Raw genomic sequence first — 18,389 nt, forward strand, 5'->3', positions numbered from 1 at the left:
ATACACACATGCTTGTCAAAGTGTTTTCAAGTTATTTCATTTTCTAATAAACTGCACTTGTTTCTTAGGCCTGAACTTAGTTTTAATTTAAGAGAACTTCCATCTGAACCTGTTTGGAATAGTCAGCACCCAACAAGCAAGGGAGTATATGGCAGCATTACATGAGTCAGACTACCAGCCAATATGCCTTGAAGCAATGTGGTCATCTATCAAGGTAAACATACTTCCTCTTAAATCCCCATGATACCATGGTATCCTCTGACTGCTGATGCCAAAGTGAACTTTTATTCTGGGTGAGAATTTGGTGGCATTTGTGTGCCGCCTTGGAGCAGAGATGTGCGGAGAGTGAAGGCTTTATGTAGGATCTCTGACTTTCACACTCTTCGATCCTTCCTAAGGAATTTAACTAAAGGATATTGTAATGCATTATTTGCACAGGCAAGCTAGACAATAGCAAAGTTTCTACTCTGTGAAATTTCAGAGTTGTAGGGATTCATCTGAATGTGAGTCTGCATGGCATTTTTCGTAAGGGACAAACTGGCATTGAGCTGGAAAACATTATACACGTACATAATTCTTGTTGCAGTATGTTGACAGTGACTATATATGGACCTGAAACGTGCAGCCGTAATACCACTGCATAACTAATATGCATCTACATACTACACAGCTGTGTAAACTGGCAATACACTTATTTAAAGCAGTGTCATGTGCCTCAGTCTGTACTTTAAAGCTAAGTCATGGGAGAGTACCAGAAGCAGTTTCAGATATAAAGAGTGTTTTAGTGGTATATGTAGTGAAGCACACATTTTCTTGCAGATTTCATTGTAAGATCTTTGCAGGCCTGGTGTTGGTTTTTGGTTTTGTTTGGTTTTTTTTTTGTCTTGGCTCTTTATGTACAAGTTTCTTCAGTGTCAGAGCTATGAGAAGGATGATGCAAAAACAACATGAAAGAATTCAGTAATTCTATAGACATGTGGATGACTCCAGCAAATACCAATTGCTGCTGTCATATGTAGCTGAAGTAAAATTTAAGTTTACAGAGTGGGTCAGGGTGGCTTAGGTGATGGCTGGTAGAAGAATATTAGTTTGATGCAAGGGCAGTGGCATATACTGGGTGCACCAAGAGGCATTAACCCCCCTGCCTAACCTGCCTGGGACCTCTGCCTGTGACCAAGAGTACCCCTTGCAGTCAGGCAAATCCCTTGTGCTTGCTGAAATTGTGCTGCAGGTGCAGCCATGTCCTCCCTGGTCCCTGCTCATCCAGACTTGCTTGACCTTGACTCCAACTCATTGGCTTTGTGATCTGGTGATGCCTGGACTGTCAGTGCAACCTATGACTGTCGCCTTCCTGCCTTGCTCAGGTGCTGTGGGACTGTGTCCTGCTGGTGCAGTCACTTTCCCAGGCTGTGCCATGGACACCCTTGGCTCCCAGCTTGTCCTCCCTCCTGGAGCAGCTGTGCTCCTCTTTCCTGGTGGATAACCAGGTGTGCAGGGAGCAACAAAGCTGGAAGCTGAGGGGTGACTCCAGAAATCCTCTGTGAGGACCCTGAAGACAGATTTGCATTCTGCGAGCTGCTCATGCAGCTCCTGAAATCATACAATCTGCCCTGTAAATATTTAACCATAGGAATTAAATCACATGCTTCTGGGAGTGAGGTAGTTATGGCAACAGCAGCTGCTCTACCAGTGCTTTGGAGAGCTGCTGTTTTCTACTAATGCTGGACCTAATTCAGCTTCCATTAATGTCAATGTAAGAGCATAATTGAACTTGTTCTTCTTCGGCTTGTTATGTCTCTGAGTTACTCCTGGAGGTGAACTTTCTGCACATCCTGCTTCTCTATGTGTCCATCAGTAAAGGGGCTCTGCTCATGACGTATGTGTCCATCAGTAAAGGGCCTCTGTTCATGATGTATGTGTCCATCAGTAAAGGGGCTCTGAAGACAGGCTGAGAAAGTTGGGGCTGTTCAGCCTGGAGAAGAGAAGGCTGCATGGAGACCTCATAGCAGCCTTCCAGTATCTGAAGGGGGCCTACAGGGATGCTGGTGAGGGACTGTTCATTAGGGACTGTAGTGATAGGACAAGGGGTAACGGGTTAAAACTTAAACGGGGAGGTTTAGATTGGATACAAGGAAGAAATTCTTTACTGTTAGGATGGTGAGGCACTGGAATGGGTTGCCCAGGAGGGTAGTGAATGCTCCATCCCTGGCAGTGTTCAAGGCCAGGTTGGATGAAGCCTTGGGTGATATGGTTTAGTGTGAGGTGTCCCTGCTCATGGCAGGGGGGTTGGAACTGGATGATCTTAAGGTCCTTTCCAACCCTAACTGTTCTATGATTCTATGATGTATGTGTCCATCAGTTATCTGCCAAATACAAGATCTGCTTCAGTATGTCTTCTCTAAGTAGGTCCTGAAAGAACATGATAGTTAGGTTTTGGTTGTTTTTTTTTCTTCCTCAGATGACACCACATTCTCTCTTACAGAATGTTTGAAGTACTAGATTGCACTTTGTTTTAAGATGGTAGTCTGGTCTGATTAAAAAGAAGCAGGGTGAAGGACAGTGGTCCCAACTGGTCATTTATCATCTGTTTCCTTATGCTTTGCCTGTGTGTTTGTGTCTGCTGGTTGTCTTTTGCATAACAGAGGTTACAGCATAGTGGTAAAAGGACTGAGCAGTATTTTTAAGGACGGATTTTTAATATATTTACTTTCATTTTAACTGTTCTTTAAGCAGCTCCCTGGTTTGCCAAGATGTGTGTAAAAATTGCTGAACTCTGAGCTAATTCGTGAGCTACATGAGTTTTCCTTCAATCAAATTCTTACTGTACCACATATACCTTGTAAATCTAGCTATAGATTCCAGCTTTAAAACCAACACAGAATATGGTCTCACTGCATCAAGTTTGCAGTCAGTGCTTTCGTTTTGCCCCATTTTCCCTCAGTGGAGATTTATATTTTCAGCCTGTGCCAAAAGCACACTCACAGAAGACAAGGGTCATGCTACAAAGTGGGGTACATGCCACAGGTGATGGTGCTGCTGCTGTGTCTAGTAGTTCAAGGGGCTAAGACGAAGCAGTCTTACAGTAGCCATGGGAAGGTAAGAGCCATAGTCCTGTGTGGGAGTAAAGGAGCCAGCTGGGTTGGACTGACCACAGCTGCAGTGACTGCTGTTACTGGTTCTAGCCTGTATGAGCAGGTATTGAGGGTGAAAATGCTGCAGCTTGGGACTGTGCAGGACCATGTACTTGCTGTTTCCACCTCTCTCTGCAGAAGGCATTGCTGGAATACTTTGTGTGTTTCCTTCTGGGACTGAGAAAACTGCCCAGGAACCAGCTGGAGGAGTGAGATTGGTCCCCACTCTGAGCTCAGATTTCTGGAGCAGGCCAGTGCTCTAGAGATTGGTGTAGGTAGACTTCCTCTGGGGAATACAGAGTGGACCAGACTGTTAGAATAGTGTGAGAACTGGGGGAGGAATGGAATAAAGAGAAAGCATGAGTTATGTCTCAGTATCTCTCAAGTCATGCTCAATTAGCTGTTAGGAATGTTTTCTCAGGACCTAGATAACATAGATTAATTCTTTTAATGGCACTTTGTATACAGTGAGAACTGTAACCTTTTCTTATGCATTAAGCATTCATCTTCCACCCTCTAATACCCTAAAGCTCTGTGGGTGACAGAGCTTGGCTCACACTGGAGATTTTTGAAGCTGCTTGGTAGCGCTTTGGGCTCGTGCCCAAAATCAATTGGGACTGGATGTCATTGATTCTCTCAAGGATCTATTTCAGTGCTATTTCTTGTAACCCTGTTACATAAACCTGACCTTGTGCCAGCCTGCTTGGCTGGGAGTGAATGCAGCCCTGATCTGAAAGGGCTGGATCAGTGTGTAACAGCACCCTGTTGCAAAGCAATAAACCTGCAGGACTGAAAGCTTGAAGGATGCTCTAGCCTGCTAAGTCCTTTGTTTAATCTCAGCCTTGTCACTGTGTGATGTAGGGTGGGCTTATTAATTGTGGAAGACTTAGAAGTGGGGAGAGGGGGAAGCATAGAGGGTGTCCTATAAAGAAGATTCTTCTGTGTTAGCTGATTAGAATTCCTTTATTGTTTCCTCTTTTGGGAAAGGTTTTGGCTTTCTGTATATGTGCTGGAGTTGAGGAAACAGTAAGGTTTAATAGGTTTGGAGGCCAGGAAAGGCTATAACTTAGATAATTTTGTGAGTAAAATGTCTGTCCATTCCCCACTGTACCCTACATTATCCCTGTAGTTGTAAAAGTCCTTCAGCAGGGGTCTACGTGGGATTAGTAGCTGCACAGGGCCTCTCTGCGGGCTGTGTTTGAATTGGAAATCAAAGTATATCAATGGAGGTTTTTGGCTGGTGTTTCAAGGTGCTGAGGCCAGAAGGAACCATGTCAGCCCTGTGCCCTGCACTCTGCTGCAGCAGTGACAGCTTTGGGCTTAGCAGGTCTGTGGGCTGACAGCAAAGAGCTGGTCTGGCCCAGCTGAAGACTGCTCTGAGGCCATCAGTAACTTGGCAGGCTGCTTTTTGTACAGTGAACCCCATGAGGGTACCTGAATGGACTGTTGTGTTCTGCTCAGCTCGTTCTCGGGCACATCTGGGCTGTTCATACCTGACATACCACAAAGCCTGTCTCTGTGGGCTGATTATGGAAAAATAGATGATGAAAAAGGAGGGGGTTGGAAATCGTAGTGGGCTTGGCCAGGAAAACCAGTGTCTCCTTAGTCTGTCCTCTCCGCTGACAGCTGAAAGGAAACTGGCTGTTCCTGGTAATGTGCATTAACTCCATTAGGCCCTTTTCATTTTTGTATTGTTGTTCATTAGATCTTGATTTATATTGATAGGAAAGATGTACCTCAGGCTATGCAAGATGCCTTTGGAGTTTACTCTCTCTTTGAAATGGAAGCAGTGCCAATTGGTTATCACTTGTTTATAGCTGTCTAAATTCTTATTCTGTAATGCATTTGTCCCTGAGCAAGTGGTAGAGAGTGAAATTATCTTGATAAACCAAATGCAAAGCAAAAGAACAACCAGTGCTGCTGAAGTCAGGGGCAGAAAATGCTGATTAACGAAAAATATTAAATTGCCATTCTTTTTCTGCTGCACCCTCTGTGTCTTCAGGGAAGTTTTGCTCAGCCTTGTAATGAGCAGAACAAAAGCTTAAGACGTCTCACTTGCATCTGCCTGATAGAAATGCAGCAATCCCAGATTTTTGCAGGCTTTGACCTCTGGTGGAAATCTGAGTCTCATTTATTTATTTATTGAAGTGTTTTAATCTTTTATGTTTGGCTATTCCTTTCCTTCTGTGAGTCACACGTCAGAATAGCAGTGTTAGGAGGGTTGATTTCTGGGGAGCTGGTCTTCAGTTGTCCCAGTGAATTCTTGGTAGAGACAAGCTCCTGCAATTTCAGTTTGTGCTTAACGCTCAGCAATTGTCAGTATTTGGCCTTCTGTTTGGGGCAGCTGTGAAGAACTTGGCCTTCATATTATAAAAAGCTAGTTCACCATCAAGGTGTTTTCACTGGAAATTGCATTTGTCTCTGAGGTTTGTAAATGTGGCAGAAATTCAAATGAAAGGTTATGCCCTACACAGTTGGCTGTTGTCTTTTAATCGGGAAAAGAAGCTTGTTCTGAATATGGAACTAAGTAGCATGAATTAAGGTAAAGGTAAGGCTGCTGCTGCTTTCTCCCTCAATCCCCATCCCTCTTGCTTCCCTTCCCTGCCTCTGCAACCAGACTGAGTATTTAGGCTGAGGAAAGATCCAGCCAACCAGAACAGGGTGACCAGGAAGGAGACACAGAGCAAGTAAGCTTCTTTAAAAGGCAAAGAAAGAAAAGCTGTTGTTAGGACTTCCAGTGTAGGTTTCTAACCACCTCAGGAGCACATGCTTAACAATGATTATATCAGCAGGAGGTGGCACCATCCGTGTCAGTTATTAATAAACCTCTTAAAATGCCCATGCTGACTCTTTTTCCTCCTATTTTTTTTAACTCACTGTAGCAATTTGTCACTTTTTGAGCTGGCACAGAACAGGAAGTCTACAGTGTTAGTGAAATATAAAGAGCGCTGTTCCAATGGACCCAAATTGAGATGCTCCAGGGAGATCAAGATGTGCAATTCCATACAGGCAGCTCCTTCAGTTGTCTCTTAGAGTGTCCCGAAATCTGCCTGAAATAGAACCAACCATATGAGATGAAGGCTGCCCAGAGAATAATACGAAGAAATCAAATAAAAGTCAGCAACTAGCACGTTTGTTCCCTTTCTGAAACATCTTTTGCTTCTCCAGCAGCCCTCCCTAGCCTTGGGTTTTGGGGGTAGGTTGTGGAGTGATGGTGTGCAGGCTTAAAATATATGCTGTTGAGGTCCAGGGACTTTGCTTTTCTGCTTTGTGACGAAGCTGTTGACAGTGTGTTTGTTCTCTGAATCTAAGCCCAAAGAAACTTGTCTTCTAATCCAGATTTCAGTCCGTTTCTAGAACACGACAAACGGCCTGGAAGCAGTTGCAGGCTTGGACTTTTCCTGCAGGCACAGCCAGCATTCCCCAGGGCTGGGGTGAAAGTTAGTGTCCTCTTGTACCTTGTGGGTTTTGCTAAGAAGGAGTCCAGCCCCATTACTAGTCTAAGACCAGCAGAAACTTGCTGCCTAGCCCCAGAGGGAGTGAGGCTCTGGATCAGTGTCAGTGTTGTGGGGAAAGATGCAATGGATTTATTTTGCCTTGTGTATGTTTAGTCCTGTGGGCAGTGCGAACTGACTGTTTAGGCAGTGAATTATGCAGAAGCAGAACAAGTGGAAGAGCAAGTCTCTCTCCACAACAACCTTGCTGCTGGGTTGAATCTTACCCAAGCATCTGAATACCATGAATGTCTGCTTAATGCACCTGGCTGGTACCAACAGGGAATGAGTTGTGGCAAGGAGGCAGGGGGAAAAAATATCTGCAATCCAGTCATGTTTTTTGAAAACTCACCAGGATGAAGAGAGTGTCAAAAAATTGTCAAACTCCCTTTTGTCACAGAAGAGGAAAGGCTGACTGTGACCTGGAGTAGCTGAGCCTGAGGCTCATGAAGGAGCTTGAAAATATCAGCCTTGGAAGCATAGTTTCTGCATGCTCGACGTTGTTTCTCCCATGCATTACACAAATGGTTCTGTAGCCTTCTCTTGATGGGTACTGATAAATAAGAGGGCTATGGATGTCACCAAGGGAAATGATGTGCATGGAGTTGCCCAGCATATGCACAGCAGGCTGTATGTGAATGTCTCCATCCTGCTGTGTAGGGCAGATATAACTTCAGCTACTCTTCTCTGCCCAATTCCTTGGGCTCCGTTCCCTTACTTCACTCACAATGGGGCTGGAGTGTGAGCACGGTTCACCCTGGTTTGTCTGTCATGCAGCGAGCTCTCCACAAGCCTGGCTGGGTGCTGGGAGCTGCGGACCTGTGGCAGAGCTCAGCTACTTGAAGTGTTGCTCCCAGCAGCAGGGTGAACAGTTTGCCCTAGCTGAGACTGGCCTGTGCCTGAGCAAGCCAGTGGAATTGAGGTTGGGTATGTCTGTGCACACAGCTGCTGTGCTGCAGAACAGGAATGCTCCACAGATGCTTTCAAAAAGCCTGGTATCACGGTTTCTCCCTCTCTCCTCAGCATTTCAGTTAGGAAGCAGATGACTAAAAATAGCTTACTGTCTGAAGCATGCAGAGCTGTGCTGTCGCATTACTCCTTTAACATTTAATGTTTGTTCTCCTGACTGTATGCAGTTGTTTGTTGTTTGGTTTTGTTTTCTGTGGTGTTTTTGGGGGGTTGTTTTTATTAAAACCCAGTCCTTCATTTAGTTAAAAAAAAAAAGATGGATTTAGGATCAGGCTGATATTCATCAATGAATCTTATTGCGCTTATCCATAGTCCTTCCTCCTACTGGTCTTTCCTAACATTTTGCTCTGCTATGGACCAGCAGTCAGGCTCTGGGAAGAGGCTTCCTAGCAATGCATCAAGCCACTGTAATGTTTTAAGGAAAACACACTGTCTTTATGAAAATAAACATTGGGAAACCAATAGACTTTTCCACATTGAAAGAACAGATGCTGTGTTCTTATCCACTGTAACGGAGAGACTCTGCAACTTTATCACCATCTTCTTTTTTTTACAGCCACACATCCAGCTTCAGCTGCGAAGCTGAGTATTTCTGGTGTCAGTGAGTGCAACTGTAGTAAAAAAGGCTGTACGAGGTCTTTATGGTATCGGAGATTAACCAGAGCTAGGAGCAACCTGGCAACATCCCAGCCTCCTCACCAAGCCATGTACCTTCTGGCTAGACAATTTGCTGTACCTGGGAATACCATAAAGTTGCCCATCCATTGCTGTCTTCTGTTATGCCTCTGATTATGATTTAGTCCCCTTTGTTTTTTGACAGAATGCTGCTCTCCTCTAAAGTGCTGAGCTCTAACATGTCCTGTCTCTTTTTTATTTTGGCTGTGGGTAGCATGAAAACAGTGCAGAGGCCTCTTAAACTATATGAGGTTATGTTCCAAGTGTTGCTATCTCAAGGCTTGTTCTTGGATCCTGGACAGCTTCTTTGGCTCTTTCACTAGCATGAGCAGCCACAAAGCAGGTGTATCTGCTGTCAGAGAATTTCTCAGTCCTTCCAAGTAAAGCAGCACAGTGCAACCCATTTCTGGTGGGTGGCTGACGTAGAACACTTGGCTGTGAGCTGCTCTATTGCTTGCTGTTTTCTCTGATTCAATGTGGTGTCTGCTCCTTAGGGCTGCCTCTCACATTCTGTGATGACTTCAAGGGGGATGTAGGAACTGAGCTTAAAGGGTTCTCCTGACCTTCACTGTACCCTCCTCATCAGCTGCTTTCCCCAAGTCCCACACTGGTGTATCACTGAAGTCCCATAATTGCTAATGGAACTGCATTGAGCATTACCCTTTCTTGAAATAAGCAATTATCTTCTGACTATGGACAAACAGCGTTGGCTCTATAAAACAGATTTCCCATTTCCCTTCCTTCCTCAGCAGTTTCCTGGTTTGTTTCCCAAGGCTGCTTAATCCAGATTGAACCTAGTGTCAGCAGGCATACCTGTATAGAAGCCAGGCCTGAATTCAATCCTGGAAACAGCAAACAACCAACTTTCAGCTTTGCCACCTAGGATCTGAAGTGTACAGCTTTCCCTGCCTGGTTTGAGCAGGGATGGATCATTAGGTAGGCAGATGTTTTCAGGGGGGCAGTAGTGTCAATTGGTAGCATTCTTCTCTGAGCTCCCGTCCTCAGGGGTCTCTGCATTGCCTCCAACACATGGCACTGTCTACTGCATTCATGTTTTTTCTGCATGAATTAGCATGCAAAACACATTTTGTACAATGTGTCATTTCTATAATTGGACATCTTCACCAAAAAACCTTCTAATCATGGGGAGCACCCTTTGACAGAGGCTTTGTCCTGAGTTTCTCTGCTCTGTTGTAAGGGGGACAACTTGGGTCACCAGCAAACCAGGTGTTCAGAATTAAGCATATGGAATGAGATTCTTTTCCCAACAGGTACTTGGATGTATAAATATATTGTAAAGCATTTGAGCTCAGGCCATTGCCTGGCATGCTGTATTTTTCTTACCTTGTCATTTGGCTGTTACCCTTGTAGCAGTTCTACCACTCCTGTGTAATGCATGCGAAAAAAAAAAGGAACCCCAACCCTACGTGCCTTTATGTAACAAAAGAATTTAGTGGCAATCACTGAATCTCTCTCAAGTCTTCAGGAGGAAGAAACTCGTGGAGGTTTATGTTGTCATGGCTGGTAGTTGTCTGCTTTCAGTGTTGAAGTCGATGTAAATGAATCTCTTCCCAGGGAGGGAGGTGGTTCATGCTGCCTTCAGAGGCTGCCATTAACTGCCTGCTCAGGCAGCCCTGCCAAGAGACAGTCACTGCATCTAGCCCAGTGCAAAAGAGTCATTAAGGATGAATGTATTTTGGAATGATTGTGGTGGTGTGTATGGATAACAAAAGAGCTTGTGCCTTTTTACAGCCAGAGCTGTTGTGCAAAGGTCTAAGTTTTTACTATCTCCTGGGGAAGGACAAAGCTGGGGATGGGAGGCAGCACATCTGCACTGACCCCTGGATGATAGAATCTGGAGCAGTGAAAATGAAAAAGCTGCTTTGTAAAGCGTATTATTCCAATACAGTTTGTTGATATGATTTCCTTAGAAACCTGTTGAGCAATAGGTGGGGCACCAGTTCATTTCCAAATTACAAACCAATCATATTAAACTGGTACCAAATGCTAATGCAGCATTTTCCAAGGGTTAGGCCAGAATCTGACCTTAAAGTGTGTTTTTAGAGAGACACTAATGTAACTTTGATTAAAGGCAAAGGTTGCTCTTACATGTTATTCAGGATCTGCTTTCTCTGAGCAAAAGAGAGCAGGGAAGAGACAGCTGAGCAGGCAGCAAAAAGCAGCGCCTGTCAAAACTGATCTGTGTGGTAGTGGTGTCTCCTGACCGAAGTTCAAGCCTTTCCTACCCCCCATTATATAAACACAGTATCCTGGGACGTCTCTTGAGGTGTGCCATTGCTGCCCGGTGTGAACGCTCCGGCGCGGATCCCGGCCGCTGAGGGGAGCTGGGGGCAGACCCGAACCGGGGCCGCTGGCTCCAGGCCGGTTGAGGAGCAGCCACCTGCCCGCCCTGGGCCCTGCCGACCCCCGCTGTCCGCGGAGCCGCTCGCTGCGCCTTTAACGACGGCGGCTGCGCCGCGGCGGGCGGGCTGCGCGGCGGGACCGAGCGGCGCAGCGGCGTCTCCCGCTCGCGTCTTCCAGCGCCGCAGCGAGTGGGTGGTGCGGGGCCTCCGCCGGGAGCAGATGGGGCGGCGGAGCGCGGGGCACCGGCGAGCCGGGAGGGCCCCGCGGGCGAGCACCTGAGGCGGCGGGGAGCGGACGGCCCCGACAATGGCGAAGGCTCCGCGCCCAGGTGAGCGCCGAGGTGAGGGAACGGTGACCGCGGGCTCTGCAGCAGCGGGGCCGCTCTGCCGCGGGCGCCCGCTTCGGCCGGGGCCGGGCTGCGCTGAGGGGGCACAGGCGCTGCTCTCCGGCCTCCTGCGCGCTCCTCGCGGTGTCTCCCGGCTCCGAAGCAGCTCTGCGGCTGCCGCCTTGTGGAGCCGATGCTCGCTGCCGCCTCCTCAGGAGGAACGGCCTGGGACGCCGGAGCCAAGCGCTCCTCTCCACACAGCAGAGGTGTGTTTTCTGGGGGTGAAGCCCCTCCTGCGCCGTGCGGGTTCGCGTGTTTCAGCTCGTGCTTCCCGCAGAGCCGGGGCAGTTCGGAGGCCGGAGGGCCTGGGGCTGTGCCCGGGCAGCGGCCGGCCGGCCCCGGGGGCATGTGCTGTGTGCAGGAACGCTCAGCTCAGCCAACAGAGCTGCCGGGGAACCTCTTGCTGTTGCAGAAGTGGTTTTCTTGTAGATTGCACACAGAGCCCTTTGCCTGTGAAGGTGAAGGCCTGACTGCTGTGACTGTCTGTGGGTCTGTAGGTGAGTTGCCTGGAGGTTGGTGCCACTTCTTGGCACAGATTTACCTCAGCATGGTAATATTAAGACTAAACCCAAAGTCTGCCTAGCAGTGTTTATTCTTGTATTTTTTTTTCCCAAAAATAGGCATGGATTGGTGGCAGCCCAGAGATGTAGCGCTCGGGAACATGAGAGCATCAGTCATTTCAGAAGATGCAAACACAGTATTGAACTAAACAGTTGTTCTCCATCTTTTGGAAGGTGAAGAAATAAATAGGGGAAAAGTCTCATTGTTTTTTTATTTGGCCTTAGCTTGCAGTCCTTTTAACTTTGATAGGAAAATAAGGCAGTATTGCGTTCATTGTCAGTAGTATGTGAGTAATGTAATCTGCATACATAGTTTGCATGTTCAAACCCAACTTTGCACAAGAACTTTAAAGGATGGTACTTCTCTTAATTGTGATTCCACTCACTTCAGTAGACAAAATACAACTTTTGATGCCATCTTTATGATGCCATTACTGTAAATAAAAGCTTAACTTGACCGTTCAAAAAGTTGCTCTAGCAGAGCGTGTCAGGGTTAGGAGCAGGAGAAGTGTCTGCTTTGTTAAATTGAGGCAGCTGAGTTTATCAATGTGAGCTGGAATAGGCACAAATAAAGAGATGTATATATCCTGCCTTGTAGCCCTTGTCAGTGCTGTAACCTTATCACAAATGCAAAGAAACACCATAATTCTAGGAGCCATGAAACATGCTGCTTAATCACTGGAGAATGATGTGCTTGTAAAGGCATGTGTCATTTCTGGAGGCAGTTGACTTATTTCAGTAGCCAGATCCCACCTAGTGACCTCCAGATCTTAAGGCTTGGAATGGTCTCTGCACAGAAATACTTGGACATTTGCGGGATTGTATACTGCAAAACCACATAGCAGCAACTGTAGATCACAACCTGACATGTCTGAGGGGGTGATGTGGTATCTGATCTTCATCTCCTACTTCATTTTTTAACAGACAGCAGTGACTCAAAAATGCCAGATCCTCCTCAGAAAGATAATATCTCTGCACTGTGAAAGTAGTCTTTCAGATGTGATGCAGGCAGTCCACCTACAGTCGTTGCAGGAAAAGGTTAGAGAATATTCATATCTGGTTTTGGGGAGTTAGTTTGGAGGAGGTGATGAAACTGCTGAGATGGGGGTGAAGTTAATTTCTGCTGTGGGGAAGCTGGCATTTGAAGCTTCGAAAAACAGCTCTAAGAGATGTACCACATTTACAGGAAAGCTTGATTTAGGATTTACAGCCTGGACAGCCTTGCTCTTCTCTCCCTCTGTCTTGCCAGTAAGCCCATAAGGGGCAAGACTGCAAATGTTGCTGGTACCTTAAAATAGGGGCTTAAGGGCCTGCATGACTTTGTTACTTGATTTGTTTCCTGTATTCACTAGCAAATATATGCCTGTCCTAACCATCTGCTGTTGAAGGATATACAGAGTAGGTAATCAGGGACTTGTCACTGCTGAATTACTGTGAGAGGAAAGACACTGTGAGAGGAATGGGAGAGAGGAGTTGGTTATATTAGGTACTTCTGACTACAGTGGTAGCTGGGCTGTTCCTTCAGGTAGCACTTCTACTTGACTGTCTTGACAAGAGAACCTGCATTTTGTGTGTACTTTGTTCTGCCTTTAACTATGTCTCTGGCTTTGTCAGCTGTGCTCTTTGCTCTCGTTTTGAATTTTATTTAGGGACTGATGCATCCAAAATGAGAATAAAGGGAGCTCCTGACCCTTTCCTGGTATCTGCTTAGTCTTGTTGACTGCCTTCAAGCTGCTTCCCCTCACCACTTCCTGGCCCAAGATGCTTTCTTTCCAAAACTGACCACTTTATTCTTCCCTAAATGCTTCCCTTCTCCCTTTCAGTTTTTCCTTTATACCTGTCAACCCTTTTTCCATCTCTTAGAAATCCTGTTTTGGTATGCTGCCGCTGTCAGTGCAGGACTGCTCTCAGGGAATATTGTAACATCTCTTCCCTGGGTTGCAGCTTCTCTAGTAAACCTAGTGACTTTGTTCATTCCAGGACCCTGCTTGCTTTATTGCACTTTCAGGATTATCTTCTCCTTTTCTCTCATTTAGAATCATAGAATTGTTTAGACTGGGAAAGACCTTTAAGATGAGACCTCCTGACTTTTTGCATTTCATCTTTTTCTTAAGTACTTGCTACTTAAGGATAAGTACCAGGAACTTTGTCCTAGTAATTGTCCTCAAAGTCCCTTTTGTGCTTTTCTGTACCTTTTAATTCTTCCTCTTCTCTTTCTGAAGTGCTAGCAGTGTTTCCAAGTCTGCAATTCACAAGACTGTAAGCATACAGAGATTTTAGCAGGGCAGGACTCACCCTGTACTTAGAGTACTGCAGATTCATGAATGGAAGGTATGGTTTGATGATCTGATGGCTTGCTGCCAACAGTACTAAAAACTGTGCGTTTCCACCTCTTTCCCATGCCAGCTCCCAAGCTGCCCCAGCTTTTTTGCAGTTGAGTTCTGGGAGCCAAACAGATCGAAAGCTCTTTGTTATCTGAAATTTGTAGAAAGTTTGTTTTTTGCTGCTTTTACAGTCTTTACAGCTCAGCTGCAGGTGGCTGTCCTCCCTGATGGGAAGATTGAAATAGGATCACATCCCTTTTAAGCAGCTACCAGTTAGGCTGGCTAGATGCCTCCTCCATTCTGCTGGCCTCCCACTCCTTGATTTGCCTCCCCTCTCTGGTTTCCTGTTTTCCTCCCCCTCAACCTGCCACTCAATTTCATCTCCCCATCTCCTTCCCTTCTGTGGCTCCCCATCTTCCTCTGGCATTGTGCGCTCTCCCCCTTGGCCTCCTGTTCCCCTCTGCCTCTCTGCCAGCCACCCCTGCCCTGGGGCCCGAGTTTTCACTTTGGAATAATTGGAGAGAGGGTCAGCATCTCCCTCTGTTTTGCCTGAGCTCCTGAGCCTGAGAGTGCCTCCAGTAGTTAAATTCACATCTTTTAAAAGTGCATCTTCTGTTTTACTATTGCTAAAGAAGAAATAAAACATAAACAGAAAATAGCAGTGGGTAATTTTGGCCTGCAGTAAGTCTTAGCTGCGTAGTCACTAGGTAACACTCTGGGTAGCTCAGTTAAATCACTTAATGGGTAGGCAGGAAGCATCAGGAACCTGCAGAACCAGAAAGAAGTATTATTATGCAACACCAATGAGTGGCAATAGCAAAGGTCATTCCTTCTGCCCAGTGTCTCTTTCAGATGGAAAAATGACTTGTGCTTTTTAGTTTTGTATGGAAAACTGTTCCTGAATTCAAAATGGTCACAGTTTTTAAACACATTTTAACAAGTGGAAATGTTTTAATTGTGTAACAGTCTGTTTTTGCTTAGTTTTTTATTGAGATTCAGTCTTCAATACTTTGTTATATAAAAGACTGAGTTTTCAGTAGCTATGAGAACGCTGTGTGTCATTTTGTCTTGGCCAAGTATGTTGGTGTGGTAGTAGTATTCTGGAGTGCTTTTTTTATGATTGCGTGTCTGTGGCATCTGTCTAGGCTTGATTGGCAAATTCTAATTATTACCAGGCAAAAGATGTGGCAAACTGCTGGGGATGCTGCAAAGCTTGAAATCTGTAGTATTGTAACAGGAACATGAATTGTATTGAATTAGTTTTAGAGGAAAGCTCACTGCTGTAAGTGCATCCAATGAAAGCTTCTGTTCTTATCCCAGGCTGCTTGAATGCCTCTTCTTGGAACGTCTGGTACAAGCAAACCTGAGCCTGGATAGTCTGTTGGACTAGTCTGCTACATTGGTGATACTGCCAGTGCACATGAAGGGCTGGTAGGGGCATTTGAATCAGCCTGATTCCTTTTGATTTGTCCTCTGCTTAACAACATAACCATTGATTTGTGCATTGTCAAGGAGTACGTGGCCTTTAGGAGATGCTGGAGTGATTCTTAAACTGAAGCTTGTGGACTGTGCCTACTGTTCTACTCTGCTCTCTCACTAATAAACTTCAGGTATAAATCATTGCTCTTCCATTCCTAAAGTGTTTGTGCTGATCCTGCTGGTGAAGTAAACAGTGATGAATCAAGTCATGGTTTACTTTTTCAGCAGCAGTAAGTGTATGTAAAAGTTGATTCAAGCTGAAGAGAAGGCAGAACCAGCGAAGAAAGGCAGCATGGCTGTGGTTTCACAGCAGGACTAGGTTTATTTCCCAGAGCACTTGTAAAATGAGTTTTCAACTCGTTAGATCTAATGGCAGAGGCCTGTGCCTTGATAAAGAGTGCTGTCCACTAGAGGACATCATTTCCGCAGGCAAACCTTCTGTTTTACAGAAGGTGTTGCTGTGCTCTGCACATCTCCACATGTATTACACCTAAAGACCTGGGCCTACCATGTATAGTATCATTTTATTCCAATTCAGAGGTAATGTTAGTAACTGGAATGGAACAAGTATATGACTTTTCTTTCCCCTGACTTGATGGGCATTTTAAATAAGATCTTTGCGTAGCAAGTAATACTGAAACAGCGTTTTTGATGCTGGTAGCAGAGTGTGTGGAATTACTGAGTGACAGTGGCGAGCTGTTCTGTCTTAGGATGCTTGTGGATGAATGAGTTTTAGACACTAGACCTTTCAGAATTCTATAGAAAAGTGGTTAAATTAAAGTAAGGAATAGCAGCATTTAGCTATTCAATTTTCAGAGGAAGTGCTTTTCAGAATCTGTTAGGCCTTACTTTCACTCTTGTCTGGTTTTCTGCTTCCATTTCCTTAGTTCTGACAATGTTAGCTACAGACCAGCAAGGTCATTTTAACTCCTCTTGGTTTTTGTTTGTTTTCCCCCTCCTTCCCCTTTTAGGAACACCCTTAAATAACATGGAATGAAGTGTGATCATCCATTGCTTGTTACATCATTGCCAGTTTTGGGTTTCTGCCTCCCAGCCAGGAGAAGCTAGATCTGATTCTTCTCTTACATGCACTTTTCAACTACTGTTGATTTCAGCAAGATGATTTGCTTATGCAAGTATGAGAAAATGAGCTCTGCTGGTGTGTGTGTGTGAAAGTGGGATTGGCATTTTCCATGGCTGCTCTGCTCCTTAGGTCTGTTTGTGAGACATATCAGAGATTGCATAATTATAGTGGGGGTTTTATTTCTTTGGATGGATGGCATTAGAAGCTGCTGATTGATACATGAGTGGGAACTATTTCTTCTGCAGTTTTCTGGAACTATAGACAATCACAAAATACCAAGGATGAAATTTGCCATGCATCTACATTTGGATGACGTCTACAGAGGTGCAGTCTGACTTGCCCTCAAACAGAAGTATGAAAGTCACATACAACTATTTCTGTAGCACTTCTTACTCAAGTAAGATCCTGGCTGTTCCTGGGAAGAAAATTTCTCTCTCTTCCTTTTTTTTTCTCTTTTTTTCCCTGGTGAATGAGGCTCAGAGCAGCTGAACATTCTCCAGGGATGAGTTTAGGTGCTCATTCAAATGCGGGGTCAGTCAGCTATTTTACAGCCTATCACAAAAGTATGCAACAGATTTTATCTGTTGTTTTCACCCTTATGGAAGCTACTGCTGTACAAGATATAGGTTTCAGTTGTGACCCTTATTCATACATAAGTCTTAGTGCTAAAGGAAATAAATATCTAACATGGGTGAATTGGCTAATAAGCATACTATAGATCTCACTTTAACTGATTCTTTTTTTGACAATATCCAGAAGTGACTTTGCTTTTAGTTAGCAATTTATATAATGACAGCTGCTGTGAGGTTGGGATGTATTGTGAGATTTGGTGAATCACAGACTGACATCTACTACCGATGTGGGAAATTGTTTTCTGTAGGTCCTGCAAGAGTTGTCTTCATGCAGATGTGTGATCATGTCAGCCAGAGGAAAATTAAAATGTGAAATGATGTAGTGCATGGAAAATCAAGAGAGTGCTTTTAAATGTTTCATTTTACTCACACATCACATCACCTCATCTCATGTCACCAGATCACAGGTGCAGTGAAGTACCAATGGAATTCCAGCTGGTTTTGTTGAAGAAAAAAGCAAGACTTCTTTTTACAGAAGAAAATCACTGATTGTAATCAATTATAGTTAATCTTAATTACAGTAAATTTCAATTAGTGCTAGCCTAGCTAGAGAATTCAGCTTCTGTGCATGGAGCAACAAGATGGCTTTGCTTTAGTCTTCTCCCCCCGCAGTTAATTGTGGCTGTGCACTCAGGGCAAGCCCCTAGTCATCTCCTTCTGTAACAGGTGAGTGTAGCAAGCTGCTTTGCCCCTTGGAAATGCTACCCTTGTACCTACTGTCATTCTGTCTGCCTCAGCAGCCTGTGGGAACTACTGCATGTGCTTCTGGTTCAACTACTGAGTGGCAAATTAGTGATGTAGTTAAAGTTTTTGTTAAAGGCATTGCAATTTTATATGGTTTTCCATTTTTTTAGAAACCGTGATTCTGAGGAGCTGAAATGAAATGTGAGTTGCTATTTTGCTTACAAAAAATTGCTGAAATCTGGCTGTAAGAATCAGTCAACAAACCTGGTAAAGAGAAAATCTGCAGACATAGAAGCATCAAGTGTTATTAGCCTGTATTTTGAAGCAGGGCTGGTCTTTTTGTCTATGAAACAAACTAATACAATAAAATATGCATCAGTTGACACTGTAAATCAAATCAGTGAGTCCAGGCAATGCCGGTGTCTAATGCAATCAGGAAGTATTAATAGAGTCCTGTTAAGGTGGCTAATGCTAATCTGTTGGCACAGAAGGAAGGAGACTCAGTAAGATGGATATATTAGGGTGATGCAATGCAGCACAGCCAGTGAATAAATGTAGATGTAAAGAGCTGCTGCAGTGATCTTATGCACACTTGTGCTGCTGACTGT

The 18,389-nt window shown here is 44.9% G+C and overlaps 1 protein-coding gene across 1 annotated transcript in view; it reads left to right on the forward strand.

Annotated features, from left to right (window-relative positions):
• The first annotated feature begins 10,870 nt into the window (after positions 1–10,870).
• Positions 10,871–18,389, forward strand: part of PITPNM3 (PITPNM family member 3) — a 58,936-nt gene continuing 51,417 nt past the window's right edge. Inside the window, exon 1 of the mRNA XM_034068672.1 lies at positions 10,871–10,961. Coding sequence (XP_033924563.1) covers positions 10,940–10,961 — 22 coding nt within the window. The 5' untranslated portion in view covers positions 10,871–10,939. The remainder of the gene's footprint in view (positions 10,962–18,389) is intronic.

This window comes from Melopsittacus undulatus, chromosome 13 (assembly GCF_012275295.1).
Source record: "Melopsittacus undulatus isolate bMelUnd1 chromosome 13, bMelUnd1.mat.Z, whole genome shotgun sequence".
NCBI lineage: Eukaryota > Metazoa > Chordata > Aves > Psittaciformes > Psittaculidae > Melopsittacus > Melopsittacus undulatus.